Source organism: Petromyzon marinus, chromosome 31 (assembly GCF_048934315.1).
Source record: "Petromyzon marinus isolate PM22_M1 ecotype Great Lakes invasive population chromosome 31, UKy_Petmar_22M1.pri1.0, whole genome shotgun sequence".
NCBI classification, from domain to species: Eukaryota; Metazoa; Chordata; class Hyperoartia; order Petromyzontiformes; family Petromyzontidae; genus Petromyzon; species Petromyzon marinus.
In genome coordinates, this window is record NC_133697.1 from 7,436,418 (window position 1) to 7,463,398 (window position 26,981).

At 42.8% G+C, this 26,981-nt stretch overlaps 1 protein-coding gene across 8 annotated transcripts in view; it reads left to right on the forward strand.

Annotated features, from left to right (window-relative positions):
* The window catches only part of LOC116947742 (estrogen receptor beta), a 146,642-nt gene extending 120,400 nt beyond the window's left edge, over positions 1–26,242 (forward strand). For all 8 annotated transcript variants that reach the window (XM_076070808.1, XM_076070809.1, XM_076070811.1 and 5 more), the window contains 2 exons: positions 2,987–3,443; positions 13,889–26,242. In XM_076070808.1, coding sequence (XP_075926923.1) covers positions 2,987–3,443; positions 13,889–14,192 — 761 coding nt within the window. In that variant the 3' untranslated portion in view covers positions 14,193–26,242. The remainder of the gene's footprint in view (positions 1–2,986; positions 3,444–13,888) is intronic.
* Positions 26,243–26,981: the final 739 nt, after the last annotated feature.

A 26,981-nucleotide genomic window follows, 5' to 3' on the forward strand; every position in this document is an offset into this window, starting at 1 on the left:
TCTCTTCCTCTGTTGAAGAAGCACTGACTGCAGTTGTTTACTATATGGTCCATAATTTGGATTGCATGACTACAATCGCACCACTGTGGCTTGTCTTGAGTTTTGAACAGGAAGCATGACCACGTTGGAAGAACATCAAGCCTTCTTTCACCAAAGAGGGCCCGACACTACTGAGGAGTGGTGTAGCCGTCAATTGTGAGCCCAGTATTTTTGGAGCTTCGAAGGAGATACATGTCTCGTATTGCTTGGTGATTCCAGACAGGATTCTAAATATAAGGGCTCTTCACAAAATCAGGGGCAAGTCGCCAGATAAACAGCCATTTTTTTCCACCTCATTAGCAAGTGTCATTGCTTTTTTTATGTTTTAACAAATTTCAGCTGCCGCCGCTAATTAAACATCAGTTGTTGTTACACTTGTATGCATTTGCTCATCGTGGTGTTTGCGCCTAAATTTGCCAAATAATGGGCTGAAATTTGAAGGCCATTAATAAGTGTAAGTACACATATACGTGAAAATCTGCATATATTTTATTGGGTGCTTTGTTTTTATTATCTACACGAAATGTTCGTGCTTGAAACTAATTTGCAATATACTCTGATATTTTTGTCTACTCGGAATATTTGTCGTGGTGAAAGAAAATATTAGTGATCTCTGTTTAACTTACACTTTCTGTTTGTAGTTCTCGGTAATTAAACTACCTTGCATTAGTTTTTCATTCAGTAGTGCTATTTTTTTAGAGTTCGTTGAATATAGTTATGGAGGTTATTAGCAACATAATTTTTTTTTCACATTTAAAACAAAGCAACAATATTATGCAGTCGCATAGTCTAGTCAACTTCGGCAAGTGACTTGTTTGTGTACTTAAACCGATAATTAAATGCATTAACTTAGCTTCCTGGAATGGATCATTGTTCTTTGGTGTCATGCTTCACAATATTTCTCACATTCATGTTTTAGAGTTATAAAATACCTTTTTACTAAACAGAGCAGCATGGTGGTGCTATTGATGTGATGAGTACGTGTCTTTGCAATTCCACTGCTAGATGAGGGCCTCATCTGTGCAGGTTGTGGGGGCTTTTTTGAGCGTTCGACACCACACTGGCTGGTGCAGGTTGGTGAAGTTGTGGAGCTTGTGTGTGCGAGCATATAAGTACATTACAAACATTCATTTTGCTGAACGTATCTCAGCTGCCTACAGCGTAGCCGCTCAGCACCCTGTTGTGCATGGTGGTCGCCCATCTAAGCAATTATCCAGGCTCAACCCTGCTTGGCGTCCGAGATCGGGCAGATTCCGGGTGATTTGGTCATAAGCAACGTGGTGAATACCACTGTAAAATATGTGTAAAGAATGCGGAATAACAGGGATACGAGTAAATGATTTTCATGCCTGATGATACAGTATGTCATCTGTAGCCATGATCCATCCGCTGCTGGATGAAGGCCCTCCCCAAGTCGTCGCCATCCCCGCATGATTTCACGAAGCAACAATTCTAGCTGCTGAGCCAGACTTAATATAATCCTTCCATCTCCGCGATGGACGTGCTCTGATATCTCTATATGTTCACAAAATCGTAAGATGTCTGTGTGTACGTGTGAATATATGTGTGGCCGTGTATTTGTATGTGTGCCATTTTGGCACAGTGGGGAGCACAGGTGGCACCTCTGTCAGTAATCTCAATCAGTTAACCCATAACACCTGAGTCTGTCCCGTGACCTCCTGCCATCAGCAAACCTTCAACACTTCATGTGGCCTCAAAGTTAATCTAGTTTGGTGCAAATGCTGTGGGAAAGCCATCATCAAATATTTGCAAATAGCGGCTGTGATTTGTATGTATGTGTGTATGTATGTGGTGGCGGTGTTGTTGACACTGCATTACTAACCCAGCAACCCCAGTTCAATTCACAGCCACATGCCACATGATATCATAAATTGTCCAGGACCTCCCCTAAGTCCTGGTGCATGGATGTAAATTGTGAGATTTCACAGGTACTTTTTAGTCTAGGTAAATGTTTTTATAGTTTTGAATCATTACTATTGATCATATATTTTACGTAGGATTTCACGACCAATGTTTTGAATCATAATTAGCTTATTTAGGGAAAGCTTGTGTAGGTAGAATGTAAACAAAAAAACATTCCCACATGATCTAAACCGAAGGCAACTATGAGCCTTTGGCCATATTCATGAAAATGACAATGAAAATTAATCCACAGCTACCTCCCACGTGAATGTGATAATGGCTTCCAAAGACAAGAGGCTTAAATAACCGGGGGGAGGAGGGGGGGAGCTTGCATGTAATTTCCTTGGAATTCTTAATCGTATTAACTCATGCTCCTGCCACACAGTTCAGTCGCAAAAAAAGTCTGTAAAAACACATTGTATTTGAATTTGTTTCTCTTATAACAAAACAATGAGAAACATTGATTGTGTAATTATATATTCTGAACTCAGTCTTTCCTCCACGTGTTTCACCAAAGTCGTTGTTGAGCCCTCTTGACTAGGCTGTGCGATTTTTTTAATACTCAAAAATAATGATGGACTGGTAGCCAAGGAATTGATTGCATCTGAGAGGATGTCCATCCGGGAGCTTGAATGTTTAAATCAGCTTGTGTGGATAATAACATCGCAGAATTGTGAGAGATAGTGACTGCTTGGAGAGGCCTTCATCCAGCAGTGCATTGATTATGACTGATGATAATCATGACTACTCTTCATTTGATAAACTGTTTAAATCAAATTGCCTATCATTTAAAATTTAAAACGAATTTCTTTAGAACTGCTTTTTGTGTCTAGTTTGTCCTTCTCCCGCACCTCTGGTTAACACGGTTAGCCAAATATGAAGTTGCATACATACATGCTACTTCATATTTTTGCAGTTTAACTCCAAGTGAGCATTCAATCCAAGAATGTCCTTCTGTTCTTTTGATCTAGGGGAAGCGGCTCATAAATTTCTGCTGAGTGACTTTCGTTTCTGCGTGTGGCAGGCCTGTTTCCGGTGCTGCCCCCACCATCAGCACCGCCACCCACGTCAATTTCACAACCCATCCCTATGCTGTCCGGAATGGGCCCTGCTGCTCTTGCTACTGCTACAGCCACCGCCGCCGCCACCGACACCACATCCCCTTCGGTTTCAGCACAAGCCACAGCCACCGCCATCACGACCCCTCACCCCGCCGACCCTTGCTCCATGTCCATTGCCGACGTGGCGTCGACGCTGCCCCAAATGTCGCCAGGCCAGGCTGTCTATTCACTGGAGGGCCGGAGAAGCGAGCAGGGTTCCGGCAGTAGCAGCAGCAGCAGCAGCGAGAAGGTGCGGCGCATCCTGGACGGCGTGACGGATGCGCTGGCATGGCACATGGCTCAGTCGGACATCCCCGTGATGGAGCGTCCCCGTCGCCTCGTCTGCCTCCTGCTGCTACTCTCGCACATCCGCTTCATCGGGTAAATTATGCAGCCGCCAATACTCATCCGATCCGATTCAATCTGATGTGATCTGATCTCGCGATCGAAATTGAACGGCAAACGTCGCGATGCTGCGTTTGGCAGTGGTGCTCAAGTGCAAATGACAAAAGCTCACAACACGTTACATTACAGATACTCGGCGCGTTCACCAGTAACACTGTAATGAAGAGGAAATAAATTATTTAAAAGTTTGTAATAATATTGCCCTCAAGAATAAAATTCTATCATGAGCAGGGTTTCAGGCAATGGCCCTTGATCATAGATGTGCTTTGAGTTTTCGCTGTGGTGATGCAACAGACGATCGTCTGTGTGTTTGTTTACTACTTGTTGGTGTTTGGTCCTTGCCCACCATCTGCCAAAATAGCAAGTCGTAATTTTATACATATTTTTTCTGTACTTCTCTATGAGTTGGGCAACAGAAAGCAATGCAATGAAATTTATTGTTGTACTGTATTTCTCTGCTCCCGTGTCTGTGCTCCCCACCTTCACTAACCCACACTGACCAGCAAGGCGAAGTATAGCCAAATAATCTTCACGACCCCCCAAATAACCACCATGACTCCGTCCAGCAGTGGATTGACAAAGGGCTGCACAATTTACAGTGCTAAATGACCGCGTATATTTTAACGAATTGCTTTTGCCTATAACACCGGGCAACCAACCGGCATTTTTTTTTAAGGGTTAAACCATGCTGATGAATCTTGGGTAAGCAGAAACCAGTGCAGTTCTCGGCCTGTTTTTTTTTTTTCTGGAAAACTTTGGTTCCGAAGGTTCTTAGACTGATGGACGACCTAAATGCCAATTTTTTTATATTTTTTATGGTGAAACAACCCAGTTGGATGTTGATCCCTCTGGTCGAGGTGCAAGGAACACACGCCAACAGTTGACTTTTGCCGCCGTGGCCCTTGCTGATGTTAAGTGTGCACAAACAAAAATGTCAATGACTGGCTGCTGTTCCCCACTCTATAATGTGATCTCAATCATGCCGTACTTTTACGAAATATAAAATACCGCAACTATTGTCCCCGTGAAGCACATGCCCCACTTTGCGTATGGCTTCCGGAGATGCAGTAGCATTTGAACAATTTATGAATGCATATTATGTTTTGCAGTCGCTTGTTTGAGCGACTAATTTGGTACGAGTGACACGCGTAGCAAGGGCAGGCCATTTTGTGTCGTTCTTCTGCCATAATTATTTAAATGGGATATTCTCTAATTCTCTAAAAGTAAAATTTTGATTTAAAGCTTTTGTGACTGCAGGGATTCATATTCTTGGTTCTTTCGGTAAAGTCACGTAGAAGGGAAACAATGAAATAATAAATTTTGATTTAAAGCTTTCGTGACTGCAGTAATTCATATTCTTAGCTCTTTCGGTAAAGTCACGTTGAAGGGAAACAATAAAATATATTGTTTTATATATTTTATTATTTTATTGTTTCCCTTCAACGTGACTTTACCGAAAGAGCTAAGAAAAATGAAATAATAATCGTACACTTTTACGCTGCTGCATTTATTTCAGTGCTCAGAAGTGGCTCACTTCGGCCCCTGATTCTGGCATGGAGCTAGAGGCAAGATCCTATGATCTGTGGGGCCTCGATGATCTAGTGGAGGCCAGCCCTGGGCCTTACCCTTCGTAATGCATGACTGAGATACATAGTGCAGCTAAGCCTAGGCTAGGCTAGGCTGTATACATGTGTGTGTATATACATATAGTGGGGAGCGGGAGTGTAGCGGTTAGCGTGATGCGCTACGAACCTGCCGTTCCGAGTTCGATTCCCGCTCACAGCCAACACCAGTGACAATTACCTGAACCGGTCCTGGGCCTCCCCTAGGTCGACTCAGCTTCAAATTAGTACCTAGTGCGATGTGTAAACATTGCCACTGGGGAGACAAAGGTGGCCGGGTGTGGTGTTGGCCACCCACCCCCCTCGTGTGCCATTCCGGTCTTCATAGGTGCTTGCGAACAGGACTTGCCTCAGTCGTCTGGTACAGGCTATACGGGGGATCTTTGTATTTCTCTTTTACATATATATGCACACACAAGTTAGATACATCAAATTGGCTGTTTAGAAAAGTGCACTTGCGCAATACACGTTGCTAGATGGGATAATGGCCAGTGGTCGAGTCTAACGACAGAGTGGCAGCCAAAGCTAATCTATCAAACTAAACTATTCTTGAAACTGAAAACTAAACAATTTTTTTTTTATTTTACCAGATAAAGGCCCAATGAGCTATATGGCTCTTTTTCAGCAGTGACCTGGCCACAAATGATAGCTCAATTGAAATGGATTATCACGTGGAAATGTACAGCATTCAAATACTACAAATGCACGTTGATTCTAAATTTGAAGGGAAAAACCGGAGGACCTAGAGAAAAATCCACACGACCAGACGGCGAGCATGCAAATATGGAAGAGGCGTCAGGGTAGGGATCAAACCCACGACCTTCTGCATACCAGGCTAGGGAGATAAGATCTCCTTAGCCACCACGTGGGGGGAAGGACGCCTGAGAGGACGTCCACCGCGAAGATGGAGCCTTGAGATCAGCTTGTGTGCATGAGCTCGATCGATGGGTGTGTCGCAGGACTCTCCAGGAAGCAGTGTGTTAGGTAGGCCTTCATCAAGCGGTGCCTAGATCATAGCTGATCATGGTGATGATGTAGAAAAAAAAGTTAAATTATGGCTTCAGGTTGGGTTCATCTACGAAAAATGCTTTGCTTATGAAGTTCAGCCATCAACTGATGAGTGCTGCTGTGTCAACGTGTACGAAACGTGTTAGTTTTGGAAATAAAAGTGTGAGCTTCCGAGGCTTTACGATCCCCAAGGTGCGATGATATCGCAGCCATTGTGCGCTGCGTTGTTAATGTGTTTTTTCTAGTTGCAATTCCACTTGCGGGCGACAAAACTTTCCAACAGTTTCCCCGCGGCTCTTTAACTGGTGTCTGCGTTCCCATTATGCAGGGCTGTTTATCCCCCTTTAGAACAATCTCAGCGCCATCCCTCCCCCCCCCAAATGTGGCATTTTCAGCAATGGGAGATGACAAATGACTATCCCGTCGTGGAACTTACTTCCGAGCATCCCTTGTGTTTGCACAAAGCTGAAACCTAAATACCCATCCTGGGGGCACTCTTCCTGCTGCAATTCTTAAGTGTGTGTGTGTGTGTATTGTACGTGTGCACTTGTAGGAGTGGGCAGACCACACACTGCTGTTTATTACAGAGGCACATGCTACACACTCAATTGGGATTTAGTACGTGTGTATTTTTGTGTGCAGCTAGGAACAGTCAACAGCAATTCTGTAGTATTGGTCAGAACGCATGCGTATGTGCAGTGAGGGAAAAAAGTATTTGATCCCCTGCTGATTTTGTACGTTTGCCCACTGACAAAGAAATGATCAGTCTATAATTTTAATGGTAGGTTTATTTGAACAGTGAGAGACAGAATAACAACAAAAATCCAGAAAAACTTATAAATTTATTTGCATTTTAATGAGGGAAATAAGTATTTGACCCCCTCTCAATCAGAAAGATTTTTGGCTCCCAGGTGTCTTTTATACAGGTAACGAGCTGAGATTAGGAGCACACTCTTAAAGGGAGTGCTCCTAATCTCAGCTTGTTACCTGTGTAAAAGACACCTGTCCACAGAAGCAATCAATCAATCAGATTCCAAACTCTCCACCATGGCCAAGACCAAAGAGCTCTCCAAGGATGTCAGGGACAAGATTGTAGACCTACACAAGGCTGGAATGGGCTACAAGACCATTGCCAAGCAGCTTGGTGAGAAGGTGACAACAGTTGGTGCGATTATTCGCAAATGGAAGAAACACAAAAGAACTGTCAATCTCCCTCGGCCTGGGGCTCCATGCAAGATCTCACCTCGTGGAGTTGCAATGATCATGAGAACGGTGAGGAATCAGCCCATAACTACATGGGAGGATCTTGTCAATGATCTCAAGGCAGCTGGGACCATAGTCACCAAGAAAACAATTGGTAACAAACTACGCCGTGAAGGACTGAAATCTTGCAGCGCCCGCAAGGTCCCCCTGCCCAAGAAAGCACATATACATGCCTGTCTGAAGTTTTCCAATGAACATCTGAATGATTCAGAGGACAACTGGGTGAAAGTGTTGTGGTCAGATGAGACCAAAATGGAGCTCTTTGGCATCAACTCAACTCGCCATGTTTGGAGGAGGAGGAATGCTGCCTATGACCCCAAGAACACCATCCCCACCGTCAAACATGGAGGTGGAAACATTATGCTTTGGGGGTGTTTTTCTGCTAAGGGGACAGGACAACTTCACCGCATCAAAGGGACGATGGACGGGGCCATGTACCGTCAAATATTGGGTGAGAACCTCCTTCCCTCAGCCAGGGCATTTAAAATGGGTCGTGGATGGGTATTCCAGCATGACAATGACCCAAAACACACGGCCAAGGCAACAAAGGAGTGGCTCAAGAAGAACCACATTCAGGTCCTGGAGTGGCCTAGCCAGTCTCCAGACCTTAATCCCATAGAAAATCTGTGGAGGGAGCTGAAGGTTCGAGTTGCCAAACGTCAGCCTCGAAACCTTAATGACTTGGAGAAGATCTGCAAAGTGGAGTGGGACCAAATCCCTCCTGAGATGTGTGCAAACCTGGTGGCCAACTACAAGAAATGTCTGACCTCTGTGATTGCCAACAAGGGTTTTGCCACCAAGTACTAAGTCATGTTTTGCAGAGGGGTCAAATACTTATTTCCCTCATTATAATGCAAATCAATTTATAACATTTTTGACATGCGTTTTTCTGGATTTTGTTTTTATTCTGTCTCTCACTGTTCAAATAAACCTACCATTAAAAATTATAGACTGATTATTTCTTTGTCAGTGGGCAAACGTACAAAATCAGCAGGGGATCAAATACTTTTTTTCCCTCACTGTATTGTGTGTTCTATTATTTTTTTTCTATCTATGTGACTTTACCGAAAGAACCAGAGAGTATGTATTGTTATTGACTGATATTTTTGCTATGCACTGTGTGGGCATATGCCAGCCCACGTTTGTTCGATGTATTCTCTGTGTGCCGAAAAGTACCATTAACAGCCCTTCAATGTTTGTTTATTATTGACGCGAATCGGTATTGTTTATTTAAACAAATGTTGTGTGTGATACGAAATGATCATAATGTAATGCAAACTGTAAAAAAATGGGGCAGCTTGTAGTTTAAATCAAAGTATCCAGACAGTTTCATAACTTTGGTTCATTAAAAGGAAGTATTTTTTTATTTGGTCGATAAAAATAGGAGTGTCATTGGGGCAGGACACGTCACTAAATGGTCTCGACTAAACGATGAAGGAGAGAACATGCCAGATTGTACGTCCACCACGGAGATGGAGCCATGAAAACAGCTCATATGCAGGAGCTTAGATGGATTGTTGCACCACGGGACTGAATGAGCATGGTAAATTATAACAAAGTAACGCAAAAAAAACAGCTGCAAAGATTGCGTTGTGTTTGTACATCTGCATCCAGAGTGACCCTTCGCAGTGTTAACAGGGCCCACTTTTAGCAGCTTGGCAAAGGTGGGCAGCAAAACAGCAGCCGCCGTCCATTACTCAAAATGAACCGGAGCCCCTGCTCCTTGGCTGTGCCAGGATCTAAAGCACATCAACCCGAGCATGCTTGGCAGTGGAAGGGATGCTCACGAAGAGGTGTTTTCACTTTGTAAAGTCCACTGATCGGATCAACAGTGACAAGCTCAATTACACAGCACTCTCCCGTCATAAATATAGAGGAGGGGCAGTTGCATTAATTACGGAGATTGAGCCACGGTGTCGGCAAGAAATGATGATGGGGGATTTTTCTTGGAATGTGCGCAGTGCAATCCCTTGAACGAGGCACCATTGATTTGTCATCTGCAGGGCTGCTCTGGGCAATTGCATTGGGAGGCGCGGTATTAATCATAACTGATGATCATTGCGATGGTGGTGGAGCGAGTTCTAAACTTGCAGTATTTCTTAAAATAACCTTGCCGAGTAAAAAACAACAACAACGTGTGAACACTAATTACGAACATTGGGTAGTGCTGTTTGCTGCTGGCCACTTGACATATTGGGCCTTGGGGTCCAGTGCTCGGCAACTGTGTACAAATAAATAAATAATGCATCCTCCCCACTCCTGAAATTAATACGCGATGTGGAGCTCTCGGTGACGTGGAGCGGCAGCGCAAGGGGTTAGGCGCTGTGATATGGATCTGTCGGCCTGAGTTCGATTCCCGGCCATGGCTAACGTCAGTAGCGGAGTAATAACTCTGACACGAGTTAAATTTCAGGCCATGACTAAAACGACATCTGAACTGATCTTTGCCCCCCCCCCCCCCCCGCCATTCACCAACCCGCACTAGATCAGCCTGGTAAAATACGGTCAAACGGTACCTATCACCAATGCCTTTCACCGGCCTCCATCTAACAGTGGATTAACAAAGGGCTGCATGTTGGTATGTTTATTCATTTAAGACCTATTATTCCTTCATAACAGATCAAATTAAGGGGTGGGGATTGTATGAACATTTTTATTACAAAACATTCAAAGCACTTTCCCAAACTAATAAGCATTATACAAGCTGGGTAATAGCCAATGATTTTGAGTGGAAATTGCGTGAAGCTACACAAGTGCAGACAGGGAAATTGTAGAGGTTAATGAAATGTTACTTGAAAAAAAACATGAACCGTTTTACTATGGTACAAGAGAAAATATATTTTGTATTCATTTTTAACTCTTTGCGGAGGTAATCGACAAATGCACTTGCAGTGTTATTCTGTATTGTACGAGTTGAATGCAATTTGAACTTGCGCACTCAATCTTCAATCACATTGTTTTCGTTCGTGCTCAATAAAGTAGCGCTTGAGCCAAACATTTTTTATGGCAGGGTGAACTCGAAAGCCAGCGTTGTTAAGACAGCTGAGCGAGTCGAGAAATGCAATGCTTGTTCAATGTGGAAAGGTGTCTTTGATGAGCTGAAACTGTTTTTACTGTCATGGGTTGGCATTTATTGACGATTTGATGCTGTTATCGCATAGGGTACAGAGTCGTCAGGTCACTGCTTCAGGGTTAAATTTTTACTGGGTTGCTCATGTAACCTGATGATTGATTCTCCTGGGGGAGGAGAGGAGTGAGAGCAATTTAGGCATGAACTTAAAATCGAGGCAAGTTTCTCAGTACTCAAGGAAGTGTGGAGCAGTGCTTGTTTTTTATTTGTGTCTCTCAGCTAGCGGTGGAAAAATATGACAGGGGCCAGTCAATACGAAGAACAAAAAAGTGATGTTCCAACGTATTTTGTTCTGACTGAAGTATAAAATTATTTTAAAATGTTTTTCCTACACTTGAATGTGAACGGTTGCACATGCTGCATACAAATATACTCGCATAATGTAATTATTACACCGGCGCATTCATGGCTTATTGGTGTGAAAAATTGGGAATCGAGTTCAAATCCTTTGAACCTTGGATTCACAAGCAAAAGCAATTTACTACAAAATCGTTGATGTATAATAATTTTTTACACGATTTGAACGTTTTCTAAAGTTATGCAAATTCATTCTTTCGTGATTGTGTCAGTTCTAAATTTCGCCGAGGTTAAATGTTGAGTTTTTTTCTCTCTAATTTTATCATACGGCTTGCAATGCTGAATGTTCATTTTAGAAAAATAAATATTTCCGTTGGAGAGGCGGTGAGGGGATTAACTTTTAAGAGCAGGAATTACGCCGTGGCATTCATCAGACTTCGTGAGAATCGTGACTAATGGAACACACAGTCCTTAGCATGACATCAAATCCATCTCTCGGAGTTAATCCCCCCCCAAAGCGACCACCACCGTTGTTTTTTTTCCTTCGTACAAAACATGAAAACAAGTGTGCAGTGACTGACCACTTTTTTTTTTACATCTGAAACAATTATTTGGAGATACTGTGTTGGCAGTGGGGGTGCATGAGCACAATGTGAAAAAAAAACGCAACTCGATTTTGTCAGCAACACTTTCGCTTTAAAAAAATATATATAAATATAATGGCACGCAGAAGGGGTAGAGATTTAAAAAGGCAAGAGCAAAACCAAAATCCTGCAAGTGCACATGGAAAGAAAATATTCAGAATAATAAAAAATATCATTACCCAAACCGTTGGATTACATAATTTACCGAGTATATATGGAAACATTCACATATTATCGGTAGTTAGGGAATGTCTAGACTTTATATAAAAACGCGCAAATGTGCAGATGTGTAACGGCACAAGAACTGAGGTAACTACATTTTTCCGAAGACAAATTCAGTTTCAAGCGTATTTGTTTAACCAGGTTAGAACTCGCGTTTCTTGGGCCACCAAAATGACAAAAGCAAAACTAAAAATACAGCAATGTGGTAGGTGATGGTAGTTATGAAGTCGGTTTTTTTTTGTGGTGGTTTTATTGATAATGTGGGTGGCGGTTAGGGCGCTGCGCTACCACCCGAGTTTGAATTCCCGCTCACAGCCAACACCAGTGAAGAATATTTGAACTGGTCCAGGGCCTCTCGAGGTCGACTCAGCCTCAAGTGTGCGGCGTGTAAACATCGCCACAAATGCGGACGGGCGTGGTGCTGGCCACCCACCTCCTCGTGTGCCGTGCTGGCCTTCATCGGTACTCGTTAATAGCACTTGCCTCAACAGTCTGTTATGTCTTTGTATTGTTGGTTGTCGTGGCGTTAGTTGCAGTGGTGGTAATGGTATTAGTTGTTGTGATGATGATGATGTTAGTTATTTACTGTGCTGTTAGACATCGGCACAATGCAGTTATGGATTATTTAAAGCTGTCATTCTGAAGTCCCTAACTGTGCTAAGATGACAAGTATCACCTGCATATGTTATCTTAAAGTGTCACTATCACCCAGTCCTCTTATCCCCTTTAAATTGTCAGTGTAAGCTAGCTTCGAATCTAGTTTGAACTGAAGTTAACTTTCGTCCTGCTTGCAATGGTGGTTGAACAGTAAAGTGTTCGCTGTCATGACATTTACATCTTGTGTTTTTGGCTTAAACATAACAGAACTTGATTAGGTGCTTTCGTGACTGCAGGAATTACTCTTTGTTTTTTTCGGTAAAGTCACGTAAAAATAATACAAATAGAATTATATAATAGCATACGACGTTTCGATTGCAACACAAGCAATCATCATCAGCACTTCTGTACCTGATGATGATTGCTTGTGTTGCAATCGAAACGTCGTATGCTATTATATAATTTTATTTTTATTATTTCGACGTGACTTTACCGAAAAAAAACAAAGAGTTAAACATAACAGCACAAGTTGAATAACAAAATCTAGAATGGACAACCCTTTGTCAATCCACTGCTGGGTGAAGCCCCCCTCACATACTGTGTCAGCCTTTGGTTGTTTAGTCATACGTCACCACGCTCGTCGGTACAAGTTGGTGACCGGTTCACATATTACTCACCGCTGATGTTAGCCTTGGCTGAGAATTTAAATCGCTGGGGTTCGTAGCACAGTGTGCAAACCACTGCACCACCGCTCTAAAATCATCAGGCCAAATGTAACGTGGTGCTTGTAACTGTGAACAATTTGTAAAAATAAATAGTTGCTTAATATTTAGAATTTTTAAAAAATACGATACTGCCTTGGCAGTGGTGCACAAGTAACAAAAATTCAACACGTTTGTCAATCACACTAAGCTAACATTCCTGCGGAGGGAGCTTGTAGGAACGTTGGGTTGCTCGGTCAGTGGCCAGGGTCAACGGCGGAACCACGTGGTGTGTTCAGCAAATATGCCCGACTGTGAGGGCGGGCACAAGCCGGCGTGAGTAGGTTAAACGTTGAGTTTTATAAGGGCACCACGGGGTGACCAGCCCCTCCCCACCCAGCCCCACCCCTCCCACCCCCCACCCAGCCTCACCCTCCCCACCCTCCCCACCCAGCCCTTCCCCACCCTCCCCTCCCTCCCCACCCAGCCCCTCCCCACCCTCCCCTCCCCACCCAGCCCCTCCCCACCCAGCCCCTCCCCACCCTCCCCTCTCCACCCAGCCCCACCCCTCCCATTTTTGGATGCAGGACGGACGGACACAATAATCCGCTGTGGGCTGGTGGTGTAACCAGGAAGTTCCTACCAGTTAAAGGACACACATATACCAAATTCTCCAGATTATAATATACCTCGTCCTGCATTTTAAAGAAAAACTTAAGGCTGCATCTTATAATCCAGTAGATGCATGTATGTGTGTGACAATAGTGAGAGCATTTTATTCGGGAACCTCTTATCATCCCCGATTGTGGTGCTAAGGCAACAACTTCCGGCAACGGGCCCTTCTCCGTAGCAAAGAGAATGTTTAGAGCGGACCATTTACCGTGACGTCGTTCAATAATTCCCTGCTTTGCCCATCTCTGTTCTCCGTGGCGTGCAGCAACAAAGGGATCCAGCATCTGTACAACATCAAGCGCAAGAACGTGGTGCCGCTGTACGACCTGCTTCTCGAGATGCTGGATGCGAATGTGCTGAGCGAGCACAGCGCGTGTTCCAAGATATCCCAGGCAACTGGCACCCAGGACACTGGCAGCGGCGGCGGCGGCGGTGGCAGCCAGTGCAAGGCCATGGAGAACTCGCGCAACTCAGTCAAGTCCCCCGCTTTGCAGTCGAATGACGAGCCGCCATCGGCAAAGATCAGGATGACGATGGGCAGCGAGCAACCCTTTGACGCTCTGGGTTGACTGAGTGAGGCGTCGATCCGCATGTGTGATGTACACGCCGTGTGAAAACACTACGCCCAGGCCATTTTGTATCCAAATATCAACTGTCACTGTGGGTGTTTTTTTTCTTTGTTTGTTCGCTCCGAATAGTCGCCGAGATATTACAGGATTCGATTTTCCTAACTTATGAGCTTCAGACGAAAGAGACGGGTCAAATCAAGGTACGCCCAGCTGGTGGAAAAATCAGACATGCGGTAAATGTTTGCGAGTGGTCTGAAAGGCTCGTGAAGACTCGTCGTGGTTGCATTAGAAAACTTGGGCATTTGTGAGGTCTGTTTAATTGGTGTATTCTTTGTTCCACATCGATTGTTGTAAACATACGTGATGGTGCATAACATTTATATATTTTGAGAGTACCCTGACCACCGCGTAGCGCCACACCTTGTTGATTAATTGCACTCTGGTTTCTTTCGACTAATTGTGTAGCTCAGGGGTGCTCAACCAGATGACGTGGCATTCTGTATGGAGTGTTTTGGACTTGGAAATCCACACACGCGCGCGCACGTGTGTCGGAGCCTTGACGATCTGGACCTCAGATTCCCGGATGCTTTAAAAAAAATCCCGATGTCTGTACCGTCAATCGCATTGTCATGTATATGAATAGGTGGCCACGGAACTTGACAAAACATTTAATTGTGCAACTGGTTCCTTAAAAAAAAAAGTGCCAGCATGTATTTGCTGAGTCGTCATCCGATTGGCTAAATAATTTCGGCCTGAATAACTTAATTTTTGTTCTTCGTTGGCCACACGAAGTTAGCATCATTATCGAAGGTATAGCAGGTATACCGTGATTGACTAAGTTTTAGCCAATTCCACTTATATGTATAAAAAAAATGTTTGCAAATGTACTCGCATCCATTATGTGCACCCATATTGGGTACATGAAAAACCTGGAAATATTTGGACCATTTATATAACAAGCTCTGCACTTGCATATCCTGGCATTGTTCAAATCCAGATTACTATACATCTCATTTATTGCTACATTGGGATTTTTTGAGGTTGTGTTTTTTTAATTGCGTGTGTGTACATATACACAGGCACACAAATGTATATTTGTATTGCTGTCTCAAGATTAGGAGCTAGTATATTTAAAATATCTATATTGACAGTAACCATCAGAGGTTGTTCTTTCTAAAAAAAATAATAATTTTGTAATAAGGCTAATTAAAACAAAAAATCACTAAATTGGGCAGTATGTCACTGCTCAAGCCTCACAATGTGGATATTTCTGAACATTCTCATGAAGTGCACTCTTCGTCTGCTGCTTACACGCTGGATATATTGCAATAGCGGCACTAGCAATGCAAGTCAATGCATGCAGGGAGAAACTGCAACCGGTTTTGGGTGTGGTTGCCAACTTGTTGTTCTTTCCCCCCGCCCCCCCCCCGAAATTTTCCGCGGTCTGTTTCTGATGCCGAGCAAAACGCGCGTCGATAAATTGACACCTCCGATGTTGTAAAACGCGACTCTGTGTTTGGTCTCGATGCCAACTAATGATAGAGAGAGAGTGAGAGTGCGTGCGTGCGTGCGGGTTGAAAAGCGCACGAGCATGGGATGGTCTTTTTGTTCCAATCGGGAAAAAGGGGGAGAGGGCACCACTCTTGAAGAAAGAAGAAGTAAAACAATCAAGCACAATCGCCGCACGAGTCCTCGCATAAATGGAACGCTGCGCGCGCGCGGTGCCGTTGCACGGTGGTGCAAGTGCTGGCGTGCACGGACGGACGGGCAACGCACAGGGGAAGTGTTTCTCCCAGTTGGAAACTGCTGCTAGCTTTGTTGCCGAAACGTTAACGTTTTTTTTTTGCTGCTGCTGCTGTAAAGCTTAATCAAAGTACCGTCAGCTTGGACATGTCGCTTTTTATTTTAAAATGCTGTTCGTAGCACAATTTGCCAAAGCAATGGATAGTGTTGCAAATTGAAGATGGTTGCTGCTAAGGTGCATATGACGTACGTTGCTCGTGTCACCCCCCCTTCCCCCCACGGCAATTATTGCAACATTCCATGGCAGTGAAGGCACATATCGGTAATGTATTGGTGTGACCTTATGGTTCCAATTCACTTCACTGTGTAAGGGTAGCGTACTTTTACAACGTAAACGCAAAATGGATATTTGTTGATGTCGTTGTAGCCGTAGTCATTATTGTTGTTCTTAAACTGTCGGTTACAATCAAAAAAAATTGTGTACGTGTATTAAAAAGACAATGGAGCAGTGGTTGGCTTGACTTGATGGTAAAAGTGAGCATTGTTTCTAAAAGGACTGTTTAATCAGCCTGTGACACTCCGAATGGTGTTTATCTGATTAGCCAAGGCATTTGTAGCGTAGCTCTAGGCCTGGCTGATTTAACAAAGCAATTTCTTGCTCGGGCATTCTCGACTGCTGTGCAGTGATGAACGCCGGTTCATACACCTGCTGCCATAATTGTCGTGAACTTTTGCTAGTGTATACTTTTAGTGTTTCGTTTTTTTAGGGGGAAATATTGCTCGTTATATATGAAAATAATTACAATTATGGGCGCAGTTGTACGTTCCGGCGTTCAAGTGGCGCTGCATGCATCGGAGCATTAAGAGGGCCAGTCTGAACTGACTGGCACTTAGGGTAAAAAAAAGTTGCACTGTGTTTGGGAGCTGCACTATAATATTTAGAGGATCGCCTCTGTAAAAGCCTGCAGAGTGAGCCGAAGTGGAATGCCTTTGACACGATGGTTTTGAAACGTAGCCAACTGAATACCGCGTGCATAATGATGTATATGCAATGTTCACACAATTTAGGAAATAATGATCATTCTACAGCAAGACAACTTTTTGTGCACCTTAGTGGAGCCTGGTGGCAGATCAAAAATATCGTATAGTGCAGATTCGTGCGTGTAAACGCATCGCCGGCTCAGTAGTTCTGTAGCAAAACGTTCAGTCACCTGTCGCATGTGCTTGGTTTAAAAAAAAAAGCCGCCTTTGGCACGTGTAAGAAAGGGGCTTTGTGAATGCCGACTGTGCCAGTAGTAGGCCGTATTTTCTGGATTACATTATGGGTGGCCACACATTTGTAAGCAAACAAAGCAATGACGAACCAAGGAGGAAACAAGCCAGTAAAACAACCGTCAAGGATACATTAAATGGGGGTTATTTTGTACTTGTAACAACTCGTAACTTTGTGTACCTGCTTAACACTTTCTGTAGACCGTTGGCTGTATTTTTAAGCGAATGACCACACTTGAGCCTCGTCAACAGGGCTCCTGGTGGTAGAGAGTGATAGGTGTTGGTACACAAAGCAGAGGAGTTAGATGGGGGAGAAGAGGGCATTTTTGTGGAGAAAACCAGGGGTCAGGGAGAAGGCATGCGGTAGATTGTACAAAGAGGGCTCGTATGCTGTCATGAATGCTGCCTTGTGACTTTTAGTAGTCATTTTGTAAGCAGAATACTATGGGTACATTACTAATATAATGTATTTTTTAGCCAATTAAATGTTCTGTGAGCCATGTGCCATATGATGGTAGTGTTCTTGTCTGTGTCGCTGTGGCTTCTAAGCAGCTTTTTTTTTAACTTGCACTATTTTATACTTGCTGCAGTGGTGTGATTTTTATTTTAATGTTATTACATTCATTTTGTGTTTTTTTTCTTATGGTTTGCACTGCGGATCAGGCCAAAAAAGAGACCATTAAGTTAGTCTCGTTTTTTATTTTGAACAACAGCGAACCTACTTAAAATATAGTTTCATATTACGGCACTAGTTTTGTAATGACGTTGAAATTTGATGAGATGCAACAATTATTAGTTATTCACATTTCACGATTAACTTTTTTTTAAATGAAAACCAGAATTTAATGCAAGAGTAAAATAATCCCGTTTTAATTTTCACAAAATTTTGAGCAGATGGAGGGAGTGGCTTAGTCCACTTACCTGCAACTCAAATAATGTGCGTTCTCTCCCTGATATTGTGTCAAGTGAACCTTAACCAGGAAGAGAAGGCTCTCCGCTTTTCTAAGGATCGAATTATAATTTTTTGTTAACATATATATCATCTTCTTTGGGTCTTTTGGAAAAGTCACGTAGATAGGTTTCAAAACTACAACGTTTCGATCGCAACACAATCGTTCGTCATCAGGATGAGGGGGTTCGCTTCTAAAAGCAAACTGTTTATAAAAGATTTGAAGCTTTCGTGCCTGCAGGAATCCATACTCTTCGGTTCTTTCGGTGAAGTCACGTGGGTATAAAATAAAATAAATCACGACGTTTCGGGCGCAACACAAGCATCCGTCATCAGGTGAGAAAGCAAACGTCGTGTTTATTTTATACCTTCGTGACTTTACCGAAAGAACCAAAGAGTATGTTTATAAAAGTTTGAAATGGGCGTAGCCCAAATGTCAGCAGCCAATGTTAATGTGAGTGGTGGGCAGCGACGGTGGTGGGTTTTCCACCAATCAAAGGGCTGCCAAATAGAAATTAGCATGTCAATGTAAGAAAGTCGGCTGTTTGATTGTACATTAACAGGTTCAACTTCTCACGTTAACACAACCACCTCGCTTGCCGAGCTCGAGTTTGCTGCTCTGCGATCTGCCATTAACACGCTAATCTCTCACGTTAACACGCTAATCTCTCACTTTAACACGCTAATCTCTCACGTTAACACGCTAATCTCTCACGTTAACACGCTAATCTCTCACATTAACACGCCAATCTCTCACGTTAACACGCTAATCTCTCACGTTAACACGCTAATCGCTCACGTTAACACGCTAATCTCTCACTTTAACACGCCAATCTCTCACATTAACACGCCAATCTCTCACATTAACACGCCAATCTCTCACATTAACACGCCAATCTCTCACATTAACACGCTAATCTCTCACATTAACACGCTAATCTCTCACTTTAACACGCTAATCTCTCACATTAACACGCTAATCTCTCACATTAACATAGCCACCCCTGGCCGCTGGCCGTGGAGGCCGCTCAACCTTCTTACATTGACATGCTAATTTTTACTTGGCAGCCTTTTGATTGGTGGAAAACCCACCACCGTCGCGGTCGCTGCCCACCACTCACATTAACATTGGCTGTTGACATTTGGGCTACGCCCATTTCAAACTTTTATACACAGTTTGCCTTTAGAAGTTAACTCCCCTCTTCCTGATGACGAACGCTTGTGTTGAGATCAAAACGTCGTAGTTTTTTGTTATTTTCTTTTAACCTATCTACTTGACTTTACCGAAAGAATATGAATTCCTGCAGTTACGAAAGCTTTAAGTCAAGATATACATCATAAATGCTTGCAGGTAATGGAAGCTGTTTGGTGCATGCATGCGTGTGTGCAAAAGCCCACTTCGCCTTCTGTTCTCCAGATGTCCTCATATACTGTGTTTAACTGTTGCTGAGCTTGATGGTACAGAGTGTATGAAGTTCATAAGTAAAATAAAAGTAAACTAAATGCCACCGTAATAGCTTGCTTCTGCGACTGTTTTCACTTGGTTTTTTTCTTTCTACTTGCAGGGAGGCCCCTTTTGAAATTAAAACATTTTGCCACATACCTTTTTGTTTTTAAAATGTACCAGGTAATATATTATTCCATTTGTATGTAGACCGCAAGCAAAGCCTATTTTCGTACTCCTAAAGCAACATTGTAATTGGGCTTGGGTATGTATTACTTTTGGCGAAATGTTAAAAAGATTATTTCACCTGCGATTTGTCAAAACGCTACGTTAATGTAATCCATTTTAGCCCGCTTTACCAAAAAGCCAGTGTGATCTGTGGCCAGGGTAAGATGTAGAGCTGTCACGTTTGTTAATAATTGCCAACTTTCAACACGCCTCATCTCTCACAGCTTTAATAGAATTTTGATATGTGGCTTAACATCAACTTCAGTCATAAAAATGTTTTAAACATTCTCATATGATAAATATAATGTCTTACAAAAAAAACATTAAGCAGGTTATAAAATAAAATACAGTCATGGCAAACAAAATGTTTGATATCCAAAGAGCGCCAAACTTATCTCCGTGTTTACAGACCGCGTAGATAAGTTCATCTGATTTAATTAACATTCAGATTAGTTTTGATACAGCTTAAAATGTAATTTCCTCGTGCAGTAGCTCGTAGAACGTGTTTTCAAAATCTCTAATGAAGCCAATTTCAATATTTAACATTTACTTGCCGATTTCGGTGCCTTAACGTCCAAAAATACACATTACTTTCTGATGACTTTGCTGTTTAAAGGTTACAATTTGCATCAAGTAATTGCACAAATGAGTCTGCCTGTTTGTACATATGCATTGTAATAATACTTATTCAAATAATATTTGAGATTAAGAAAATTCAGTGGCATTCTTTTCTGGCAATTAACCGCAGGTTTTTTTTTCAAGCAGCAAAATGCACCTGGCGCATCGTAGAATACATTCTGGTATTGCCCATTGTGTTTCGTATTACTACGACTGCGTGCAGCTTGTGCTTTGGTCTGGAAAATATTGCTTTTGTCCAGAGAAGTGAGGCAAATACATCCGTGTTTGCCTCTCTCTTAACACTTCGCAGTTGTACGTTTTGGCCAAGAGAGCTGCATCCACTTTTCTCACTGCAAGGAGCCAGGAATATCCACCAGTTGCAATTTAACTTTCATCTAAAAACCGTTCGGCACGACGTGACTTTGGTGGGGCCTGCTGTCCATTGGTCGTGAATTACGTTTGGTGGGCCGTCCGTTTTATATTTTTGTTCACTAAGCTTGAAGAGATAGTTCTGTCTGTTGGTGCTCGCCTTAGGTGAGGTTTATCGCACGATGCCCCTCGGTTTACAGAGCTTTACTGCAGAGCGAAATATAACCGAGTCGGGGAAAAAACATCGTGATTTTTATGGCGACGGAGCAAGCGGTGACCCCGGCGAACGGAATGCTGCGATGAGTTGAACCCAACAACGGCGGTAGACGTGTAAAGTCCGTCGGCCAGGTTTTAAATTGGCAGACTTTGATTTTTTCAAATTGTACCAAAATGGGTTATATGTTTACAGCCTGGCATTATATGAATAGTCTTGTTGTGTCCAGAGAGAGTTGTGTAGTTATTTAAAGCAAAGGTATTGTTTTGTGTGTGTGTGTACAAAATCTAATATTAGTCATTCTTCGAGCAAGTTTCTGTTGTTGTTGTTGTTCAGCTTTGTCACAATGCGTTAATATGAGACATTCAAGAAAGCAATTTGGGCAGAAGCTGCAATGAATAAAATTGTAAAAGCATTCATAACAGAATAATCCAAGATGCTTTTCCAACAGCCCAGCTCCATAACGAGTTAGGCATCTAATAAGCATGTACAACCCCCCACTAAATGCATATTAAATCTGTTTTTTCCCACTATGAATGCAGCTGTTGGTTTTGACGACGACGTATAGTTTCAGAATTAAAAATATATTCGCAGGGATCCGTGACTTAATACGACCAGGTGACCCAACCAAATGCAGGTGCAAAGAGATTGGCAACTTTTTTTTGTTCAAAGTGTAAGGCTTTGGTTATAATGTTTTTCAAACAAAGGCACAACACATCAAGCGGGCGAGCAACAAACAAATGTGTGTTTCATATTCTTGGTTCTTTCGGTAAAGTCACGTAGAAGGGAAACAATAAAAATATAAAACAAAATTATCACGACGTTTCGACTGCAACACAAGCAATCATCATCAGGTGTGAAAACCACAGCAAGAAGATTTGAAAAAAAGTGGCGTTTTTTTTGTAACGATAGCACCACGGAGAGCGATTTGGCAGTTTGTTCAGATGGATGAGTCCATCTATATTCGGAAAAGAGGAGGGGGGAGACGAAAATAATGGATGCGGTCTGAAAGCCACCGTAAGCGTGAACAATCAATTAAGACCCGAAATGGTTTATCAAATCCTTCCAATGATTGCTAAGCCAGAATCCATCTTCTCGGTTGAAATTGTCTCTGTGCTTGTATATGTGGATAGCCTCATGAACGAATCTCTCATGGTAGCCAGATGGCTTGCAAAGAACCTCTGTCTTGGAGAAGTCAATGTCATGTGAGCCTACTGAATTATAACAGTGATCTGCCACGGCCAAGGTGTTGGTCCTACCGTGTTTAAGGTCTGCTTTGTGTTCACGAATGCGGTCTGAGACATGTCGTTTGGTTTCTCCAATGTAACTACTACCACAGAGGCAACTTAGTTTGTAGACACCAGGGTACTGTATGTCCGGAATCACATATTTTACAGACGGAACCAGATCACGGATTCTATGTAATGTGTTGAATCGGACCTGGATCTTGTGTTTATTCAAGATTTTGGAGATCTTTTTTGTGATCCCCGCAATGTAGGGTAAAGTTATGGTTTTGAAAGGCTCCTCAAGAGGGTCCTTCTTCATGGTTTGAGTGATAGCTTTGCGGGTTGTGTAGTCAGAGTAACCATTATCCTTAAGAGCTTGGTGTACGTGCTTGAGTTCACTGCCTATGTGTTCCTGGTCGGATATGCATTGGGCTCTATGGTGCAGAGTCTTGATGAGGGAATTCTTCTGGGATGGATGGTGGTGGGAATCCTGTTTCAGGTAAGCATCCGTATGGGTAGCTTTCCTGTAGACAGAGTGGCTCATTGAACCATCAGGTCTCTTTACCGAAATAACCAAGAATATGAATCCCTGCAGTCACGAAAGCTTTAAATCAAAATTTAGATGTGTGTTTCTTTAATGGGTAATGATTATGGGAACTTATGCGAGAATGGGTGGGAGGAACAGACGACGGGACGAGATTGAAAAGTCGAGCGGTGCGAGGTGAGCAGCAGAGATGAATTGGAATAATTGTCGGGTGGATGCACTCGACAGTATGCATGATGATGATGGTGGCTTGTCTTTGAATGTCAAGCCACGGGGTTGAACATTGGCTCAAACATTATGTTGGGCAAGTCAAATGCATTCGCACGTTGGTATATTTTGCCATATACGTTACATTTAAAAAAAAAACACATGTACACATTGTTATGCTAGAAATTATTGCCGCTTCAGTGACGCAAAGCAAACTTCATAAGAAGACGCCATTATAGCTGACCGCTCTTTGTGAAGACATTGATGCGCAGGGTGTGTCGTCTAAAATGGTAATTTCCATTCTCTTTAAGGGGATATAAGTATGAAATATTTAAATTAAATGGCATTCGCTCCTGTGTATGTATGTTGAACTTCTTTCGCATCGTACGTTGACAACCGTGCTAATTCCTAACGTTAACTATGCACCTGTTGGCCAGACTCATAACAAACACGAAACGAAAAACTCCACGACGTATTTTACAGATCCACCAGCTCCTGGATTTGATGGAACCGTTCAAAGGCACCGCGTAGGTTATTTTTTGCGATTGTCCTATGCGGCTCTCAGATGTGTTTTCGAGTTGGACCGTTTGGCACGATGTCTGACATATCGCTGCACGTGCTCGGGAGCTTCTTCGGGAGCTTCCGGCACGTGGAGCTGAACAGACATCAGACGCATCATTCCCACGGGCAGAACCCAAAAACGCATCACAGACACTGTATCTCTTGATTGGAAGCTTTCGTGACTGCAGGAATCCATACTCTCTGGGTTCTTTCGGTAAAGTCACGTAGATAGAAAAAAAAATAGAACACGACGTTTCTTTTCTATCTACGTGACTTTACCGAAAGAACCGGTGAGTATTTTCATCTGTAAATCATACAAACAGTGTACGCGGTTTTGTAAACATGGTGGCATCAAAAAGTTATTGGCGCTAGAATGACTTTATAAATTGGCAAATTGTGTAAATACATTAGCTCGTGGCTTGACACTACTGTCCTCAAGAAATCGAGATCACATTGGATATAGATCCGAAAAGTATGAAACCGAACGAAGTCTCGGCGCATTCACAGCGATTTCAGATGTTGTTCAGTTTTACTCCGGCACCGCGTCTGTGCCGTGGGTGTCGTCAAATATTTAATACAATAACTTAAGCTACCATAAATGTGCACGAGCAGATATTCTCCGAACAAAAAGCACTGTTGACTGTTGCCTTCACATGCAGTTTGTTCCGGACTCTTACATTCATTAATGGGACGAAACTGCATTGTATCAATTTCCCTTCACTCAAGAGAAGTAAAATGTTCTCGCAGATTACCGTATATGTAATGATAATAACTGTAGCTGTTGTAAGCTAGAAGTCTCATCTTCTGTCTCCCCATATAAACTAAAAACATGCTGTTAGTCTTGGCTTTCCAGAACCAATGTTATCAAGCGGTCTTTTGGTGTTAATTCGGCAAACTCTGAACCGGTTTTAAACCTTCTAGGTCTCATCAGCAGTCACTGCTTGTTGAACAAACCCTGCTCTGGACCACCACATTTCATTGGCAAGAGGTTTGTCTTCTTTGGTTCTTTCGGCAAAGTCACGTGGAATGAGAATAAAATAATAAAATAAAACAATAACATTCTCACGACGTTTCGGCCACAACACAAGTAGCCGTAGAGGTTTGTGTTCACTAGCTACGGATGAGAAAGTTGAAATTAAACCCCCCCCCCCCCAAAAAAAAACCTATCCAACGGGCACGAAAAAAGTCCAAATTGAGTTTTTATTCCCCGCCCCGCCCCACAGACACAGACTTTAATTCTGTTCAATAACAACTCTTTTCCTCCGTCTCACTTTCATTTTCATTAATAACCCCTGCACACAGAAAAAGGCGCTTGCCAATCCGACAAGCCAGCAGACTCTAAAATTGCTCAACACTTGCCCAAGGTGTGGCGGTTTCAATCTCGTCGAAGAGTGTACCGGCTCCTCGCGCTTATTATCTTACTCCTGTTCTTGCAGGCGTTACTTTTATAGATTAAGGTAAAATGTACGGTGTGGGCGTGGGGGGTAGGTGCCAGACCTGATGGTGACGGCTGTTGCACTTTATACGTTGGTGTCAGATTAACACGTGGCGGAGTACACGTTTTGCATCATTCCTTCCCCCCCCCCCCCCCCTTGCTGCTCTTCTGCATTTAAACGTTTATTTTTTTGTTCGAATTTGTCCATACCGTTTACACGTACGGGAGAGCCCAAAGACAATTAACCTTGTTTTGAGAATGATTGTGAGAAATCTGTACTTTTTGCTTGCAAATGAATCAAGTATGTCCTGTTTTAATTTTTCGTCGCATTTAAATTGAAAAAAACCCCACGTGCATCATTATGACCGTTTTCAGTGCATTATGGTATGTGAGTGTAAGGCCCTGAGTGAACGGCAATGCAATTGAATACTTTTTTGAGTAATAATAGCATTAATAATAAGACCTTACCTCAAATATAGAGTCACCTAAATTCTCACCATTTGCCAATGTTAATAATTTGTTTAGTTCGAAAGTTGTCTACTCGGTACATTTCAATAACATTCACTGAAGCTTTATAAATAATGTATGTAGAATCGGGCTTGAAGAGTCCTTGCATCAACAGTTGGCACGAAGCGCAGACATAATTGAGGCTTGCTTGCACTTGTATGTACGCTATGTGTGCCAGTGTATGCAATGTATAATGTTGGTTTATTAATGGTGAAACTGGTTTAGAGGGACGCTGCAGACGCAGAAACTTGCAGACTTTAAATTGGTTGGCAAGCGCCACGACTCTTTGGTAGAACTTACGCGTTAAACAATGCGCGCATACGTGTAAGTCGAATTACAATGAGATACGGGATATTTTGTAGTTTTGGCATCAACATGTTTTGATAGTTTGCAACAACGCAACAAAAAAACACACGGGGAATTAAATTGACGCCGAGAAAGATACAAAAGTTTTGTTTTATGTTTAATCAAATCGGCTTTTTTTTAATTCACGGCAAAGCCGCGTCTGTCAAAATTTTAATTTGCTTGTTTTGGTTGAGCTGAGAGTTTGTGGTGTTCTTATATATTTGCTTGTACGTTTTATTGCGTTAAAGACCTGTGCACAATGCTCTTAACTGCACCCCTCCCCGAAGCTTGGCTGTCAGTGCATATTTATTATTGTTCGACAAAATCTTGCAGGAATCATGTACTGTATTCATAATGATTTGTGAATTAAAGTTGTGTGTTCTACGTGTGTGGGCCGAGTTTGCTTGGCTTGTTTTTTCTCCCGAGCAAATTTCTAGTTTTGTTTATCGCCTGCACGCAAATCTGGGTCAGCGGCACGTGGTTGTGCCGGCCCGATATTGGTTCTAGAAGTTTGCCGCTGTGCAACGGTGGTGGTTGGGGGTGCAGGGCAGCCAGGTGGACAAGAGGCACCCTGGGGCAGCCAAAGAGAGGGCCAGCTTTCATACAATAAACCTTGAATTTTAATCAAAAGGAAATATTTGCATATTACACACCGCTTGAATAAATAAATACATAATAAGACTTTGGTGCACAGTGTTCCGTGTTTGACATTCACGAAATGCCAACAAAGACGAGCCTTTTTGAGACCGCACAAGTCTGTGGTTCCGATGACTCAATATTTCACATCAGTTTTCAGAAACCCCGCAATGTAAACTGAACTAAGAGAGCATTTTTAATCACACATATATTTTTTTGTCTTATCTGGAATGGCAGGGGACTGTAATATTGGGTGCAGTTTGATGGGAGGAAAAACTGGAGGCAGTGTGAACGATTTGTGAGTTACCTCTTGTTTACTCGTGAGGCCGTGTGATGTTTCTCGCAAAGCGGACCTGCGAACAGCCAATTTCCCTCTAATGCGACACATCATGCCGACTAAAATGTTAAACTTCTCTCCCGCTGAACAGTTGGTTTGACTGGCGTATTCAGTCCCTTCGGGTAGGTTATTCTAACAAAAGAAAATAAAAAAA